Source organism: Diabrotica virgifera, chromosome 1 (genome assembly GCF_917563875.1).
Source record: "Diabrotica virgifera virgifera chromosome 1, PGI_DIABVI_V3a".
Classification (NCBI taxonomy): domain Eukaryota; kingdom Metazoa; phylum Arthropoda; class Insecta; order Coleoptera; family Chrysomelidae; genus Diabrotica; species Diabrotica virgifera.
This window is the reverse complement of record NC_065443.1, coordinates 156,147,521-156,165,158: the sequence shown is the minus strand read 5'-3', so window position 1 is coordinate 156,165,158 and position 17,638 is coordinate 156,147,521. Positions and strand designations below refer to the sequence as shown.

General features: G+C 31.5%; 2 protein-coding genes across 2 annotated transcripts in view; one reads left to right on the top strand and one right to left on the bottom strand.

The window, feature by feature from the left end:
- The first annotated feature begins 1,486 nt into the window (after window positions 1–1,486).
- The window catches only part of LOC126878774 (monocarboxylate transporter 3), a 166,859-nt gene continuing 150,707 nt past the window's right edge, over window positions 1,487–17,638 (top strand). Inside the window, exon 1 of the mRNA XM_050641670.1 lies at window positions 1,487–1,674. The gene's annotated coding sequence lies outside the window, so the exon portion shown is untranslated. The remainder of the gene's footprint in view (window positions 1,675–17,638) is intronic.
- LOC126878775 (uncharacterized) overlaps window positions 13,279–17,638 on the bottom strand; it is a 103,885-nt gene continuing 99,525 nt past the window's right edge. Inside the window, exon 2 of the mRNA XM_050641672.1 lies at window positions 13,279–13,965. Within this exon, the coding sequence (XP_050497629.1) occupies window positions 13,339–13,929 (591 nt within the window). The 5' untranslated portion in view covers window positions 13,930–13,965 and the 3' untranslated portion in view covers window positions 13,279–13,338. The remainder of the gene's footprint in view (window positions 13,966–17,638) is intronic.

Sequence of the window (17,638 nt, the reverse complement as noted above, 5' to 3'; positions counted from 1 at the left end):
TTAATAAATGATTTATTAGTTTATATGTTGTTTCACTTTTGACACAGTAAATACTTATAATATAAAAAGTGAAAATTCTACGTATGTTATATATGTTGCATTGAGGATATTGTAATTCTATGCATTTTAACAAGCCTTCCATTTGGTTTTACTTAAATGGAAAAATTGCAATACTAACAATGCCCATACGAATAATTGAATGGGCCTGCCGAATAACGTTGTAAGCACCACATGGTTTGTTTTTGAGAAGTCAAAGAAAAAGTTTTAATATTGTGATGATGGTGAGTTTATACATTTTAAGGGTTAGTAATACAGTTTTTAAATACAAAATACAAACTGTATTACTCACTTTTTTTTTCTTGTATTACTCACCTTTAAAATGTATAAACTCACCATTATCACAATATAAAACTTTTTCTTTGACTTCTCAAAAACAAACCATGTGGTGGACACATTCAATTATTGTGTATTTCTAAAACCATAAAATGAAAATTAAATCTAAAAAACGACGCAAAATCGACGTAAAAACTACGTTTTTCATATCACGTATTTAAAACGTGATAAAAATGACGTGACTTATGGTGGGACATATTCACGTGATCTTCGACGTCGAAAAAACGTGATAAACTGACGTCGTTTGGTGATAATTATGACGTTTTTTCAACGTATTTTAAACGTTATTTGGTTGCCTGGGGTTCAACTTCCCGAAGGCTGCTTGTCAGTTTTACGGAGAAGCTCAGTGACGGAGAAGCTCAGCTGTGTGGTTTTCTTTTCCTATGTGAATTTCGTGACCTATGGGGCTTAGGATTTATAGGCCATTACATGTTCTATAGATCTTATTCCTACGCATATATCTTCGCTGACTACAAGATTTGTCATCATCTGGTTTATATATTTTTCAATCACCGTTCTAGCGAAGAAATGTAGAGCTGATTTAAAAGTTCTTTCTCCTCATCTATCCTATCAGCTATTACCACAATATCATCTGCAAACCTCAGATGGCTAAGCTTTTCTTGGTTTATGTTCATGACCTTGTCGGTCAGTCTTGCCCTTTTACATAATATATTCTAAAAGCGTAGTGAACTACGCATGTATATTTCTCCGGTATATCGTAATGTCAGTGGCTGGGGCTGGCCTTAGCATTCTGTTGCGGGTTTGATAAAACATTTTAATAGATATATTGAAATTAGGAAGTACTGGCTTATATGAACTAACTTTATTTCACTCACAGCATACACAAACACATACACAAAACAAAGTAAATCCCAGCTCTAATGAAGATTCTCGTGTGATCCCTTTCACAAGTGCGTCAATGATACCTATACAACAACATTCTATATAGAGCTTTTTCTTTCCTTTTGATCTATTTACGTAAACTGACTCTTTATATCAACCAAGAAAACGGGCTTAAAAATTTTCTTCTCGTGTTTTAAAATCCAAAAGAGGGGATAGAATTCTATTAACGTGACATAGAGAACCACGCGCCGTTCGATTTCAGTTCAGTCTCGTCTCGAGTTTGACATCGAAAGCGCGGGAAACAAAAAATCTTGACCCGCGCACCTTTTACTACTAACCACCTTTATCAAATAAACAAACATCTATTTTTATATTTAACGTCGTATATGAGTGTTGTTTCCTGTAAGATTTAATTATTGGATATTTGCCTGATTGTTGGTAAGTGTTTTATTTTATATCCTATACTTTATATTTATTCTTAATCCGCAAAATGCCGGTGTTTGGTAATAAAATGAATAACAGTGGAATGTTTTGAATAACAAACATTGGATTTGAATATAATATTTTCATACAGATTTTAATTTGAAAATAGTTATAGTTATGACAACATTGTCAATTATTTTTATAGTTAATACAATAATTTTTACCATTGTTGTATTATTTTCATAAAAAATTATTTTGATATCTCTTTTTCTGAATTTAGCACGGGCTCTCCCTTTATCCGTTCTCTTTTAGTTTTACATACTTCTTATACCTTTGGGTTTTAGACCAACAAAAATGTTGGTTACTTGCGTTTTAATAATCTAAGATCTATTCACCAACTTCGTTCGCCGATTCACTGATTCATTCCTCCTTTGCCATTTGCATCTTGTCTCTACAAAATGGTCTCTACAAAAGATGGTCTCTGTAGATGGTCTCTACAAAACTATGGATCTAATTCTTCTTCTTCTTAAATTGCCCTCTGCCCTCTCCCCAATGGAGGTTGGCTACTACATTACTACAATAATTGCAAACTCTAATCTGACTTTAGCTGTTCTTATTAGCTGTTCAAAATTTAGCCCTGTCTATTGTCAGATGTTTCTAGCCACGATAGTCTTTTCCTTCCTAGTCTTTTCTTTCCCTCGATTTTTTCTTTCGCTATTAGTTGAGCATATTGGTACTTATTGTTTATCAGTATCTATGTGGCCTAGGTATGATGTTTTTCTAATTTTCAATGCGTTGCAAAATTTCTCGTTCTTTGCATATTCTATGCAGAACTTCTTCGATTGAGAAATCCGATGATCATGAAATTTTAGGGATTCTCCGATCCACATTTCAAAGGCCTCCAATTTGTTTACGGTTGCTGTTTTAAGGGTCCACTTCCACGTTTCAACTCCATAGAGAAAAGTCGACCAGACGTAGCATTTTGACAAATGTACACGAATTTCGAGTTTTATTCGAGAATCACATAGCAGTCTTTTGATTTCTTCGAAAGATTTTCTGGCCTGTTCTATTTTCGATCTTATTTCTAGATCAGGATTTAGGCTGCTATCCATCCAACATCCCAAGTATGTAAATTTATTGACCTCTTCTAAAATGTGTCCGTTTATTGTGCAAGGCTGAGGTACATTCTGGTTTTTTCGGATTGACAATGTACTTTCGTGTCCAATTGTTCACAGACCGAGTTGGTCCTGTCGATGAGTCGTTGTAGACTTAAGTCGGAATCCGCAATCAATACCGTATCATCAGCGTATCTGATGCTGTTGATGTTTACACTATTCACCTTGACTCCATCCTTGGAATCCTCCAGTATCTCTTTAAATAGAAATTCTGGGAATAAAGATAAGAGTAGGGGTGACAAAACACATCCTTGTCTATCTCTCCTACAAATTTCTACTTCTCCGAACGTCTGTATCTAATTACAGTGGTAAAAATTGTAGCTGTTTTATGGTGCGATACCTATATATTAATACTTTAAAGGTTTCTCCGAAGTTCTGGCTGTAATTATGTAACTTAATGCTAAAAAGGCCAATGTCATTTATTTGCTGTCTTGGTTTGTCAATGTTGAATTCAACCAAAAGCAGTGGGTAGGTATGCTAGTGTACTAATGGTGCTTCTACTTGGTCTTATATTATACACTTGATTATTATTATAATAGATTGATTACTGTTATAATCAAGTGTACAAGAGCAAACAGAAGCACCATTACACAACTTTTGGTTGAATATAACAGTGACAAAACAAAACAGAAATAAATTGACATTGTGCCTTTTACCACCAAGCCACAGAGTTTAGCTGATAAATCTGTTTTTTAGCTCATAAATTATATTGTTGACCCAAATCGTAGATTTTTAATCCGTGCATTTTTACTGGTTCTATAAAACATTCAGGTATTTAATCAAAGTAATTTTTTAATCTGCATATAATATCCACATCGTCAGCACATTGTGTATCAACAATAACATTTTGCTGTTTCTATTAAAAATCATACGAGTACGTCCCATTATAATTGATTGGTAGTTTCCCATAATTCTTTCATACACAACAACTATGTTTATGATATTCAACTATGTTTATCTTTATAATTATTATTGTCTTTTTAACGTCTGGTCCTTGTTTTGGTAATCCTGGTGAGATTGTTTTGTGGAAAGCTTTGATATGAATATGTAGCTTTTTTTCATACAAAGTATTTCCAAATATTGCCCATTTCTTCGTGATATCTGTTTTTGCAAATATATTATTGCAATATAGTATGAGAATATAAAGAAGTATGGATAAGGATCAGAGGACAAAGAAAGGAGATGAACGAATTAATAAAAACGAAACACATTCAGAAGGAAACATGGGCAGACTACTTCCGATCTCTATTTGCTAAAATGAACCACCAACACCTGAAGTTGCAACAAACGAAGAAATAAACATCGAGGAAGGAGACGTAAAGGAAGCATTAAGAAAATTTAAAAATAGAAAATCTCTAAAGTACGGAGGACAAGATCTGACTAAACAACTATTAAAACTAATACAAAAAATAATAGAACAAAACAGAATACTACAAGAATGACGATTAAGCATCCTAATACCTACCTCTCTTAAAAAAAGGAGACAAATCGGACCCGGAGAATTACAGAGGAATCAACTTATTAAACATAACATTAAAATTAACAACCAAAGTGATAACAAACTGAATGAAATTATTACATTAGCAGAAGAACAACAAGATTTTAGGTCGGAAAGATCATGCACTGACGCTATATGTATATTGTTAAAGGTTTAATAGAAATCGTTAGAATACAACAAACCGGCGTATTTATGTTTCGTGGACCTTAAGAAAGCCTTTGAGAGGGTCAAATTAAAAGACGTTATCCATTTGTTATACTCAAGAGAGGTACCTCTAGGAATAATTAAAACGATCGAAAACATCTACCAGAACAACACAATAAAAGTAAAAGTAGAAGATGAACTAACTGACCCAATTGAAGCCGGAAATGGGATAAGACAGGGGGATTCCTTGAGTCTCTTATTGTTCAACCTGATTATGGATGAAATAATTAAAAAAGTAAGAACTAAAAAAGGATATCAAATGGGAAAAAAACAACTTAAAATAATCTGTTATGCAGAAGATGCAATACTAATCGCTCAAAGTGAAGATGATTTACAACGTATGCTGCACCAATTTAACATAACCGCCAGAAAATTTAGGTAACATGTTAATTTCGATATATACCTGGCTGATCTGTGTCAATTGAACTGGCAAGAACCACACGTTATCATCGAGCAGTGAATCATGTTGCCATTTGAGCACTCTTAAATTTATCTTTTATCATCGGCTTGAAGTTGCTACTAAATACTAACATCAGTTTTTAAAAATGTGAATCATATTTCTCGATGTCACCTATTCTGTAAGGTTGCTAGTTTCATCTACTAAGCAGAACGCACTGAAGATGATCTGATCTAGAGCGAAAACGTTTTGTGAATCCTTAGGGATGACTTTTTAATAGTTTTTCAATAAACTTTTTATACCAACATTTCACATTTCACATTACCAACAAACGAAGTTTTTACTTGTTCTGTATGATAAACATTAATGTCATTATTTATACGGTGTGTCCAAAAACAATTTTTTCAAGTTAAATTAATTGACAGAAGAAGAAGCATGTATGTAATTTTTTTAATTCAGAATACATTTACTACTGTCAGAAAACAGGAAAAAAATGTTTATTTTTAAAATAAACATTTTTTTTCTGTTTTATGATAAGAGTAAAAAGTATTTTGAATTAAATAAATTACATACATTCTTCTTTTTTGTCAATTAATTTAATTTAAAAAATTGTTTTTGGACACCCTGTATAAATAATTATGTTAATGTTTACATTACTGAATAGAGAATTGAATAACCTTTCAAATGAGTTAGCACATGGCCCCTATTCTCATTTACAGAAATCATCGATTACGTCATCACGCCTAGATATATGACGTCACTTGTGTGATGTAATATGCTAAAATATCATAATTTAAAAATAAAAATCGACCTGTTTCGGGATTTTCGCTTAATGTCGCCGGTTTACGAAATATCGAAGTTATTCCTTTCATTTGCACCATACTGTATGTAAAACGCGTATCAGAAAAATTAAAAAGGATAAAAAATAAATACAATATTACAATATTCAAAATAACCACTACACTTAGATAATATCTATTTTATCCAAAACCAAACCCAATAACACACAACAAAACATCAAAGAACTGAATTTATATAATATCTTGTGAATACAACAACTTTTGTCTGATACTGCACTGCAACTGCAAGAATACTGCAAGAAAACTGCAAGACCACAATATAAACGAAGACTTCGATAGATCTGTTTAGACTTTCGATAGAATGAAGGTGCATCAATAGTTGTTATGAAAGAAAAATCTAGTAGATAATAAGAGGAAGATCAAGGAAGTAGCAATCATACTACTAAATGAAACGCATTATGTCGGAAACTTATCAATAGAATAAAATACGATCTAGTTACCAATACTGAAAGACCTGTAAATACCTGTAAATTACACCAACACTAACGAGTTCACTAACAGCAGGTCAGAGACTTCATTTATAATCCATTACAACAAGCACAGAAAGATCAGAATTTGATATCAATTCCAACTGAAAACGTTTAATATGAATGATGCGTTTAAGATCGTGCACAAGTATGTCAAGTGTCAAATTGTATTCTCCACCGCAAATTCGATTTAATATTAAAGGTTAAAGATCTATTTCATAATTTTTATTTTATGGTTTTTGAAAACGAAGTCAAACGCCAAAACATAATAAAAAAGTAATATTAATTATAACGCTCCTTTCACACACTAAGAAAATAAACGTGCGATACCTAGAATGGTTAAGCAATCCTATATAACTTTCACATTACACCGACCGTTCTAACCGCCGCGCCGTTAATGAGAAAGGTACCTTACGCTTCTTTCACACACTAAGAATTTGAACGTGCGATCGCTAGAACGCACGATGGCATTCCAATGGTTGCTCAAGCAATCCCATGGTAACTTTCACGTTCTATCCCTCGCACGTTTCAAATTCTTATTATGTAAAATGAGCGTTGTGTTTTAATCCCCTCTTAAAAAAATGCGTTTTGTAATGGCCATTGGCAGAGAATTATATTTAATTTTGTTTTTTGTCTGTTGTGGGTTCATGTACTTTTATGATGCTGAGTATTACGTTTTTAGTTTTAAGCTCTATTGGCGCTATTCTTTCGGAGTAGCTTTCTTTCGATATATCAATATTCTCCAGAGAAGTAATAAGGTGGTTATTGATTTGTTGCTTTCCTGTATCGGGCTAGCTACCATACCCCATACCTCGCTCAATCTTAATATTTGTATTTAAATTCTCTTCATGCGTTCTAACTCTACAGAAATCTTAATGAACTTTAAAATTTTATAAATGATAGAATAATATAGAAAATTAAATGTGATATTTAGATTTTTATAAATGATTACAGAAGTAGTAAGGAGGATTAACAAAATAATATAATATCTAAATAGACGTAATGGTAAAATCTATTCATAAACGTTACAGTATTACTTATTAATGTATTATTTATTATGTCATTTGTTCTTCTAATTTAAACGAGGCTAGTGAAATCTTTACTTATTTGTTTTCTGAAACCCCTGATAACGCGAGAAATTTTACCGGTTGGTGTAGGTCAAGTATTCAAGTAAATAAATTTTTAGAATTATTTTTTGCGATTACTTTCATGAGATTATCTAATTAGTTTTATAATTGGTATACCTAATCAATTCTAAGGTGCCTGCCTACTTGATATCACAAAATTTTTAGGTTAATAATAAACGCTTATCAAAATAAATTTATTAATAAATCTGTAATCAATGATTATTATTGTTTGTAGGTGTGGTTAACTTTATAATTAATTTCAGTTTTTCCATTCCTACAATTAGCGTCTCTTTGTAAAGACAATGAAATCGACTTTTCAAAGTAATAAGACACTTACTCAACACACACAGTACACACGACACTAGGTGCAAAATCAACTGCACAGTGCCAATGGCCATTAGTTTTCAAGGCGTAAGCTAAAAAAATCAGTATTTTTCCATTCCATTCCAGTCTTTGAAAGTGACGAGGAATGTAGTTTGCAAAGATCATAAATCATAATTTAAATTTTTATTTTATTTTAAATTTCAAAATAACGGTTTAGGCTATTTTACTTGTGCCCTTTTACCCTTGTTACCCTTTCCTTAACATATTTATCTTATTGACATTTGGATTCATTCATGTTTTAAAGCTCGTAATCATATTATATTTTTTTCCACTTTTTTGCTTTGGCATAATACTGGTTTCTACCCTGACGTTTATTATTATTTTTTAAATTAAATCAGTTTCTTTTTACTGTAGACTAGTGATTTTACCCGTCGACATGCGAGACGGGGATACAATCAATTGCCCCTACATTCACCGCATTAAATTTTTTTTACTTCCTACTATTTTATCTCCCTCCAATTTTTTCTGACTTTCTTTATTCTTGCTGACCCCTCCTTTTTTTTCTGACTCCTTCCTATTTTTTTGACACTTAAATTGTCGCATTATTTTCAATTTATTCTCACTCTCGGTGATATTAATGTTATAGACGGAGAGCTAGAGCCGAAAAATCATCGTCATAAGTAATATGGAGTTTTTCCTGTGAAATGTGTCCATTGTATATTGACAATTATGACCCCTTTCAGGCTGACACCTCAGTGGATACAGGATTTAGCAATAAGGGATGAAAGGGGAAAGTTAGTGTAGTCATTAAAGGTTTTCACCTCCTGTTTTGTTAAAGCTCCATCGATTTGCATGAAAATTGGTGACTAGTTAGAGCATACCTCAAGAAATAAAACTGATTTGGTGCCAACTTGCACTTTTACCCTGGTGGTGAATACCACCCTATCCCGCGGATGAAAACAATTTTATTAAAAATAATCCCAAAATTTGTTATATCATGTTATTAAAATATATCAATACTTTTTGAGTTATTAAAGATCAAAGATTTGTCTATTTAAGAGCATATGCGTGAAGTTACGGATGATAAAAAGAACATATTAATTAATTGTATGTTAGTAAAATATTATTTTTATATTATTTAGATATTTAATTGAATTTTTTCTATCAATATAAACTGAATATGTCCAGAAACTGGGGGTGTCCAATAATGGGTACATTTGACATATTATTCGAATACACTTTTGCTAAATTTATAAAAAATAATATTTTAGTAACATACAATTAATTAATATGTTTTTTATCATCCGTTACTTCACGCATGTGCTCTTAAACAGACAAATCTTTGATCTTTAATAACTCAAAAAGTATTGATTTATTTTAATAACATGATATAACAAATTTTACTTATATTTTGTCCCTCTATCGATTTGTGGGGTTATTTTTAATAAAATAGTTTTCACCCCCGAGAAGGGGTGGTATCCACCCCCAGGGTAAAAGTGCCAGTTGGCACCAAATCAGTTTTATTTCTTGGGGTATGCTCTAACTAGTCACTAATTTTCATTCAAATCGTTGGAGGTTTAACAAAATAGGAGGTGAAAACCTTTAAAGACTACACTAACTTTCCCCTTTCATCCCTTATTGCTACTTCCTGTATCCACTGAGGTGTCATGCTGAAAGGGGTCATAATTATCAATATACAATAGACACATTTCACATGCCAAACTCATATTACTTATGACGATGATTTTTCGGCTCTAGCTCTTAGACTATTAAGAATGACATTGCTTACTATACACAATATTACATCTATTAATACACTATGGAAATAACTACAATAAATGTATTACAACTATTTTTTAATTTAAATCCTTCTTTAATAAAACTTTGCTGAATAAAATTTTCTTAAAGAATTAATTTTTTAATTCTTTATATTTAAAATCTTTAAATATGGATTACTGGAGATCCGACATCTCTGGTGTAAATGAAAAAAGTATAACTAGAAATAACTGGTTTTTTAAGAAGGTGGCATATTTATTAACAATGGGATGACACGAGACATGTTCATTAAAAATATTTATAATCGGTAAATAAATGAAAAAACGATGTTTCACAATATTGTATTCTAAAAATAAAGAAAAAACAAAGCTTACAGATGTTTTTAACGATTATTCGTAAATATTTATAATTTATTTTTTGTTTTGCTATAAGCGTATAATAAGTAACCTTAAAGCCTTAGGAAAAGGAAGTAGAGATTATAAATTTATATAGGTACAGGGTGATTGATTGGTGTGATGAAGCTTAGTAGACCCGCTACATTAATTCGTAGGAATAAAAGTTAATAACAAAAATTGTAGTCAACTTTGAGGGTCACCTTAAAAAATTAGTTATGTTATAGGGCAGGGTGTTCGATCACATAGTGACAGACTATGTTTTTTTTTAATGGAACACTTGTATTTTATTTTATATTTGAAATCTTCTTCACTTCCCCATCACAACAATATAATAGTTTGTTATAATATTATACAGAGTGTTTCATTGGGAAAATAACATACGTTAACTGTAGTTAGAGGGCACTTTGGAGGTCTCAAAAATACCATACTTCATGGGTTCTACTTCATTAATAACAAAGATACTGGGTGTTTTATCTATTTTGCCATTTTCTTATTTGGTTAATAAATTTTTAACCACAGTGTATATTCATTTTATATTTGGCACGCCACTATTCTTTAAGGTGTTCAATCAATTAATTTATTTACAATTATTAAAAATCCACGTCCGGATTAAAAAATATTGGAAAAACGTTCCGACCCAAAATAACACCCTGTATATTAAATTTTTTTAAATTTGGATTTTGCATTTGAAAAGAGGATGAAAAACTAAATTTAGTGGTATATGTACTTTTCATTTTCGACAAAATGATTTATTCTACGAGCGTGCAAAAATGTCTACTTTCGCGCACGCGTTTTAGTTTAGAAAGTTTTACTTTTCCGCACTTTTCCGCACGCGTTTTACTTTTCCGCACGCGTTTTACTTTTCCGCACTCGTTTTACTTTTCCGCACGCGTGTTAATTTAGATATGTTAATATGGCCTTAAAACTAATATTTAGATATTATTTACTAATTTATTTCAAATATATCTTATTGTGTTCATGTTTTAATGAAATTAACGCGAGAATTCGATGAAATAAAATAATTTTGACATAATATTCGAAAGTCAAATCAGTAGACAATACCAGTGGTTTTAAATCGTCGTCATGGAAACCAAGATCGTCGTCATGCTAACCAATTATGCAGAAAGTTTGGTTTTGACAACCTTGTCAAAGTATTAATTTGTGTATGTATTTTCATATTAATTAAATTAATTGATTAAGATTTGGTCATTTTTTAAATACTCGTAGAAAAAATATTGTTCCTAACGCTTGCAGAAAGTCTCTTTTCCGCACTCGACTGCTTGCCGAACTCCCGCTTCGCGTCGTTCGGCAAACTGCAGTCGCGTGCGGAAAAGTATGACTTTCTGCACTTGTTAGGAAAATAACTATTTCGGGTAAAATTTTGAATTTTAATTCTGAAATTATGTGAATTGCGAAGCTCGAAGTAAAAAAAAATAAAATATGACTTAATTTTAATTACTACCGTTATTTGATCTAAATTGGTACAGTATTAACATTTTGACACCAAACATTTTTGATGGTGGTAATTCTGAATAAGTACTTTAGTTTTGAATAGTTATTATCCTGCAAATTTTCTGTGTGTTGTTGTCATTTTTAAATACTTTGTTGATTAAAGTGATGTATTTTTTATTGACTATTTATTAGTTATTCATTATTTAAAGATGAATATTCGCTGTAAACTATTTGTCACAAATAAAAAATTAACACTGAAATGTTAGCATTTTACCAAGTTAGGTTTAATAATGGTATTAATTAAAATTACGTCACAATTTAATTTTTTTCTACTCAGAGCTCTCGCATATCGCCTAATCGCAGAATTCAAATTTAAAATTTTACCAGAAAAATCATTTTGCCGAAAATTCAAAGTATACCACTAAATTTAGTTTTTCATCCTCTTTTCAAATGCAAAATCCATTTAAAAAAAAATAATGTACAGGGTGTTTTTTTGGGTCGGAACATTTTTCCAATTATTTTTAACCCGGCCCTGGATTTTTTATAATTGTAAATAAATTAATTTAAAGAATATTCGCGTGTTAAATATAAAATAAATATACAGTGTGGTTAACGAGTTGTAAGTCGTATTTCAATTTTTCTACTTAGGGATCTCGCAATTCACATAATTTCATAATTTCAATTCAAAATTTTACCAGAAAAATCATTTTGCCGAAAATTTAAAGTATACCAGTAAATTTTGTTTTTCATTCTCTTTTCAAATGCAAAATCCATTATAAAAAAATTTAATGTACATTGTGTTGTTTTTGGGTCGGAACATTTTTCCAATATTTTTTAATCCAGACCTGAATTTTTTACGATTGTAAATAAATTAATTTATTGTACACCTTAAAGAATATTGGCGTGCCAAATATAAAATGAATATACAGTGTGGTTAGAAATTTATGAACCAAATAAGATAATGGCAAAATAGATAAAACACCCAGTATCTTTGTTATTAATGAAGTAGGACCCATTAAGTATGGTATTTTTGAGACCGCCTAAGTGCCCTCTTTCTACAGTTAACGTATGTTACTTTCCCAATGAAACACCCTGTATAGGGCATTTACAAAGTTATAACCAATTTTCTATGAAAATCGTAACAATTTATCGTTTATACATCTTTTAGTTTACGAGCTAAGTACCTACCTGCCTAATTAAAAATAAGTATAATAACAATGTTTTTCCGCAAATCGCCAGGAAATTTTGACATTCCTGTCAAAATTTCTTGAAGAAAAAGTCAGGACTTCCTTACTGTAAGGAAATGTCATTTCCTTACTGTAAGGAATAGCTATTTGTATAACAAGGGAGGAAAGTGTAACTTTTCCTCCCGAGAATGAAGTTTACTGCCCGACGCGTAGCGGAGGGCAGTAATCATTCAAGGGAGGAAAAGGCACTTTACTCCCATGTTATACATATGGTTTTTCCACCTTCCTCAAATAACAAGTAATTTTTTCATTTTTACTTAATTTATTTATGTAACTAACCAACAAAATTTATTAGAACTAAAACAACAAGTAGGTACAATGTAACTGTCAACTGTCAAATATAAGTCAAATTATTAATGTAAACATTGTTAAATCAAAATAACAATTTACTGTTTTTTACCATTCTGCAAAATAGAGGGTGTTTTATAAATAAACGTTAAAATGTATAGATACTTCGTAATAGAAAATAGATATTATACAGGGCGTCAATAAGTTATATTTCATGAATGAAATACTATGACGTCACTTTTACTTTTCCTCCCTAGGGAGGAAAAATATTTTCCTCCCTAGGGAGGAAAAGTACAACTTTGCTCCCTACAATCAGGTCCGGAAAAGTATACTTTCGGTAGAGGTAGGTGGAAAATGATATTTCCGTACAGTTGTTAGTGTTCTACATAAATGATAGAAAACACATTGCTTATAAGGAATTAATTTATATTTTGAAAACATCAAGTCATTGCTGAATACATTTTTAAGATCAATTTGTTATATTTACAGTAATTTGACAGTTAGTACAATTATTGAACATTGGAGGAACACTCTTAGAACTATGAGAAACATTTTGGACAACATGCAGGGTGGACGGGTCATTTTGTTGAATATTTTGTACTGTGAAAATTTTATTTGCCACCTCAACCTTATTGTTAAGCGATTCTTCGATATATCCTTCAGCAACGTTTGATGACTTCCATCCGCCATGCCTCTTTAAACTAGTTATGTCGGCACCAGCGTCAACCAATATTGTTGCAGAAGACCGACGAAAGCAGTGACCAGTATATTCTGTCGGATTTACCAAGTTCAAATAAGTAGCAACTATTTTGGGCATTTTTCTAAATTGATGAATTCCTACCACTTGTCTACAACCCTTTCCGCTTTGATATTTAAAGAAAAATCGGTCACTGTTCATATTTTCTGGTCTTAACGAAACATACTTTCGATAAACATTCAAGTAGATCTGATTAATTACAAATGATCTTGGTTTGTTGGTTTTCGAATCAGGTATGCTGATTAAAAGCTTAGATTCTAAGTCTTCTATATCGTGTACAGTCATTCGGACTAACTCATCCATTCTACAGGCCCCAGAAATACCAAATATTACAGCCACCTAAAAAATAAATAAAGCTATAATCTAAATAGAAATTAAAACCTTATTACCTTAATCATTAAATTTTCTTTATCTGGAGCTTCCTGGATAAATTTTTCAATTTCTTCCTTCGTTAAAATCTTAGATTTCTTTGCCCTATAACCTTGAGCTTGCCGTTTCAATAAAGAACGAAGTTTTGAGTATGTAGATATATCTACATTGTGTTTAAGTGCAAGGGTTGACTTCAGCATTGAATAATTGGCCCATAATGTTGAAGATTTCATCTTTAAACAAAGGTCTAGGAAGTATGCCATTACAACATTTTCTGAGAAAGAACTCGTATTTTTACTCATGCGATAATCCATAAAACGTCTGTATGCATTTTCGTACTTTTCTCTTGATTTCTTTGGCAATAATTCTAATGAAGCAGTATTCACTGCCTCAACCAGCTCTGGAGGAGTCCCAGGAATGGAAATTTCATCATCACTTATCATTTTACTTTCGAGAACACCAGCAATTAAATTTATAAGCGTCAAGTTTGACAATTCAACCTCAATACGTTTCCATAGTAACCCAAGTAATTTTATTAGGAATTTCAAAGCACCATTTATTTGGGAATAAAATTATCGCGTTTTTTTTAAATCAATCAATATCTGTCGAATTTTAAACGATTTGCGGAAAAATAGTATGTTTACCTCGTAGGAAAAGCCACATTCCTGGACTCTGTGTTGCTAAGTCTCGGCTTGCGCCTCGACTTAGCAATCTTCACAGTCGTCCAGGAATGTTAAGCTTTTCCTACCCGGTAAACAATGTACTATTATTGCTGCCATATTTTTATTGATTGTCAAAATTTTTAAATATGAATGATATTGCTAATTTTTTTTTATATCGAATACAGGGTGATTTATATCGCAAGTACCTACATTATTTTCTCAGTATTCCTGCTAGTACATTAATAAGAGCCAATCTTGCGCGTCAGAGCGCGCTACTAAGATACTGATATCTTGGACAAAAATAAACTTACGATCACTTTCCCATATCAAAATATTCCTTTTGAGTTTTTCTATCATTACTCTTAATTCAAGTAGAAATGTTTATTGTTAAAATTAGTTTAAAACCCTTATAAACAAATTAATTTACATTTTTTTAAAGCAAATTATAACTGCAAACCGGTATAACTTTAATATCAATAAAGAAATTTAACAAATTGTTTTTTAAAGCCTAGGTATAAATTAAGGTTTAAAATAAGACTTTGTAAAGCTCATTTGCATGTTTCAAAGCAGAGTAACGATTGAAAAAACTTTGAAAAATACTTATTTTATCATTTTTTTTTTCACTATTTTTATAATACATGTGTCGAGTTCTAATGATTGAATTAAAGTTTAGTAACCACCATTTTCTTTTTTTTTTTTGTATGGAACAAATTTTATTTGATTTTTTTTTATCTTTTAGTCTACGAGCTAGAACCTTATGAACAATTATTAAACAATTAAATTGTTTATAATAATTTTTTGACCACTCGGATCGAAATCTACCCACGAAATTCGTAATCAGTAACCAAAAATACATTAAAAGAACTTGGGTGGACCCATCAGAATTAAAAAGACCACGGTGACCTAGCCCCCTAGACCACTTCAAGTTTCCCCATTAGTCAAACTAGTTATGACGTAAAATAAAACTAACTATTTTGTTTGTTTTATAAATGTTGGATTTTACGAAGTCGTAGATAATAATAATAGTAATCTTCTAACTCTGTGACGCCGGTAACATTCCGACTTTTTGTAAGACCTCTTCGCCGGTAGCAAACTCGTAATGAATTACATACTTAAGACGCAGATAATCCGCATAGCATGTTGGTGCCTTCTAGTTTATTGACCGTGAAGGTCGTCAAGGTCGCGATCTAGCGAAAGCAGTGTATATTTTCGGATTAGCCCAAAAGAACTCGTCCATCGAGTCATCATAACTTTAACGCTCTAGGGTAGCAAAATGGCAAAACTGTAATCAATGAGATGACGTAAAAAAAGTTTCAGATTAAGAACATATATCTTGTTAATTCGACTACTTTCGGAATTTCATAACATACACTGCCCGATACAATTATAATACTCTTGTAACACCATAGAACCCATAGTTTGTTTATTTTAAAAACAAAGACCCTGTAATAAGCTCTTGGTAGCCGAGTATAATTGATTGACGTGCTCAGTAAAACAGACTCGAAGATAATATTTACTATACATTAATAACGCAGCACATTACTACTTCTGCCGTGATCATACATTAAATATAGATGATTTTATATACCGAAAAAGAAGAACTACTATCTGAAAGTGAAGGAATAATAACTAACGGAAGAACTATTACCAACATAAGATATGCAGAAGACACCTTGGTACTGGCAAGCTCTGTTGAACACTCCAACTACTACTAAACTACTTAAAACAAATGGTTTCTGTGAAAAATATAGTCTAAAAATGAATATAAAAAAGGCTAAATGTAAGATAACAACTAAGAAAACAAAAAATACACAAACATAGATTTGAGGAATGTATCGATCAAAAGGGTTCATAAATACAACTACCTGGGAACCTGGATTTAAGAAAATGATCAAACAATAGAAATAAAAGCCAGGGGAGAACTAGTCAGTAATGCGTGTGGTAAAAATTAAAACAATTCTTTGCAATAAAGACCTTAATAGATTAGAACTGAAAGTAAGATGAGATGCTACGTGTTTTCGATACTGCAATATGGACTTGAATGCTGGACACTGAAGCAAGATCACATAAGTAAGCATAATGAATTGGCGACCAATGCAAATAAAATAAGAAGGGTTGCGATCTTAACATCCTGAAGTCAGATAGATCCTGAACAGATTAACAGTAATATTATGATTGTAGATAAAGCAGTCGTTTCGCCTCATAGACATTTTCAGACTACGATCTAAACGATATTTTGTGTGCCGTAAAATGGGGTGAATAGGAACAAAACTTCACTAAACAATTACAATAATCTTCCTAAACATATATATCACTTTCGTTGGGCTATTTAATTTTTTTCAAGTTAGCTAACGTGATATGGCTTTAGGAAATTTAGGTTTGTGTTGTTGGCGTCACTGGTTCCTATGTTCTCGGCGTGCAAACAAAGTCGTTAATTTTGAGGATATTTCTCATCCTAAAAAACTTTCTCCGTAAGTACAAAATGTGTGTCAAACTAGATTAAAGAGTATTGTTTTTTTGTTTATTCTAACCTTTACAACAATATAACATAATGGTATTTTGATTTATCTGTAAACTTTTTTTGTTAACAACAATTATTACTGTTCACGTCATGAATTTGAGATATGTGGGGTGGATAGAAACATAATATTTACCGTGTTGCCATTCACCCCACATATTAGAAATTACTTTTTTATCTAATATCTCCATAGAGTAAGACAACAATACAGTGAAACAATATCTCATCTAACAACAAATTATACACATTATATTGATCCACACAAAGAGAATAGAAAGAACCATGCTTTGCAAAACGTGTTTCTACGGTTAGCTATCGTATCCAATTTAAAACAAACTTCTACCAGGGTTCTCAACCACGCGTGGTATTAATGAATACAATTTTTTCAATTATTATGGGCACTAATTATCAGCATCCGGCTCGAAGGACCAAATGTGGATTCCGTAAATTTGAAATAAATATT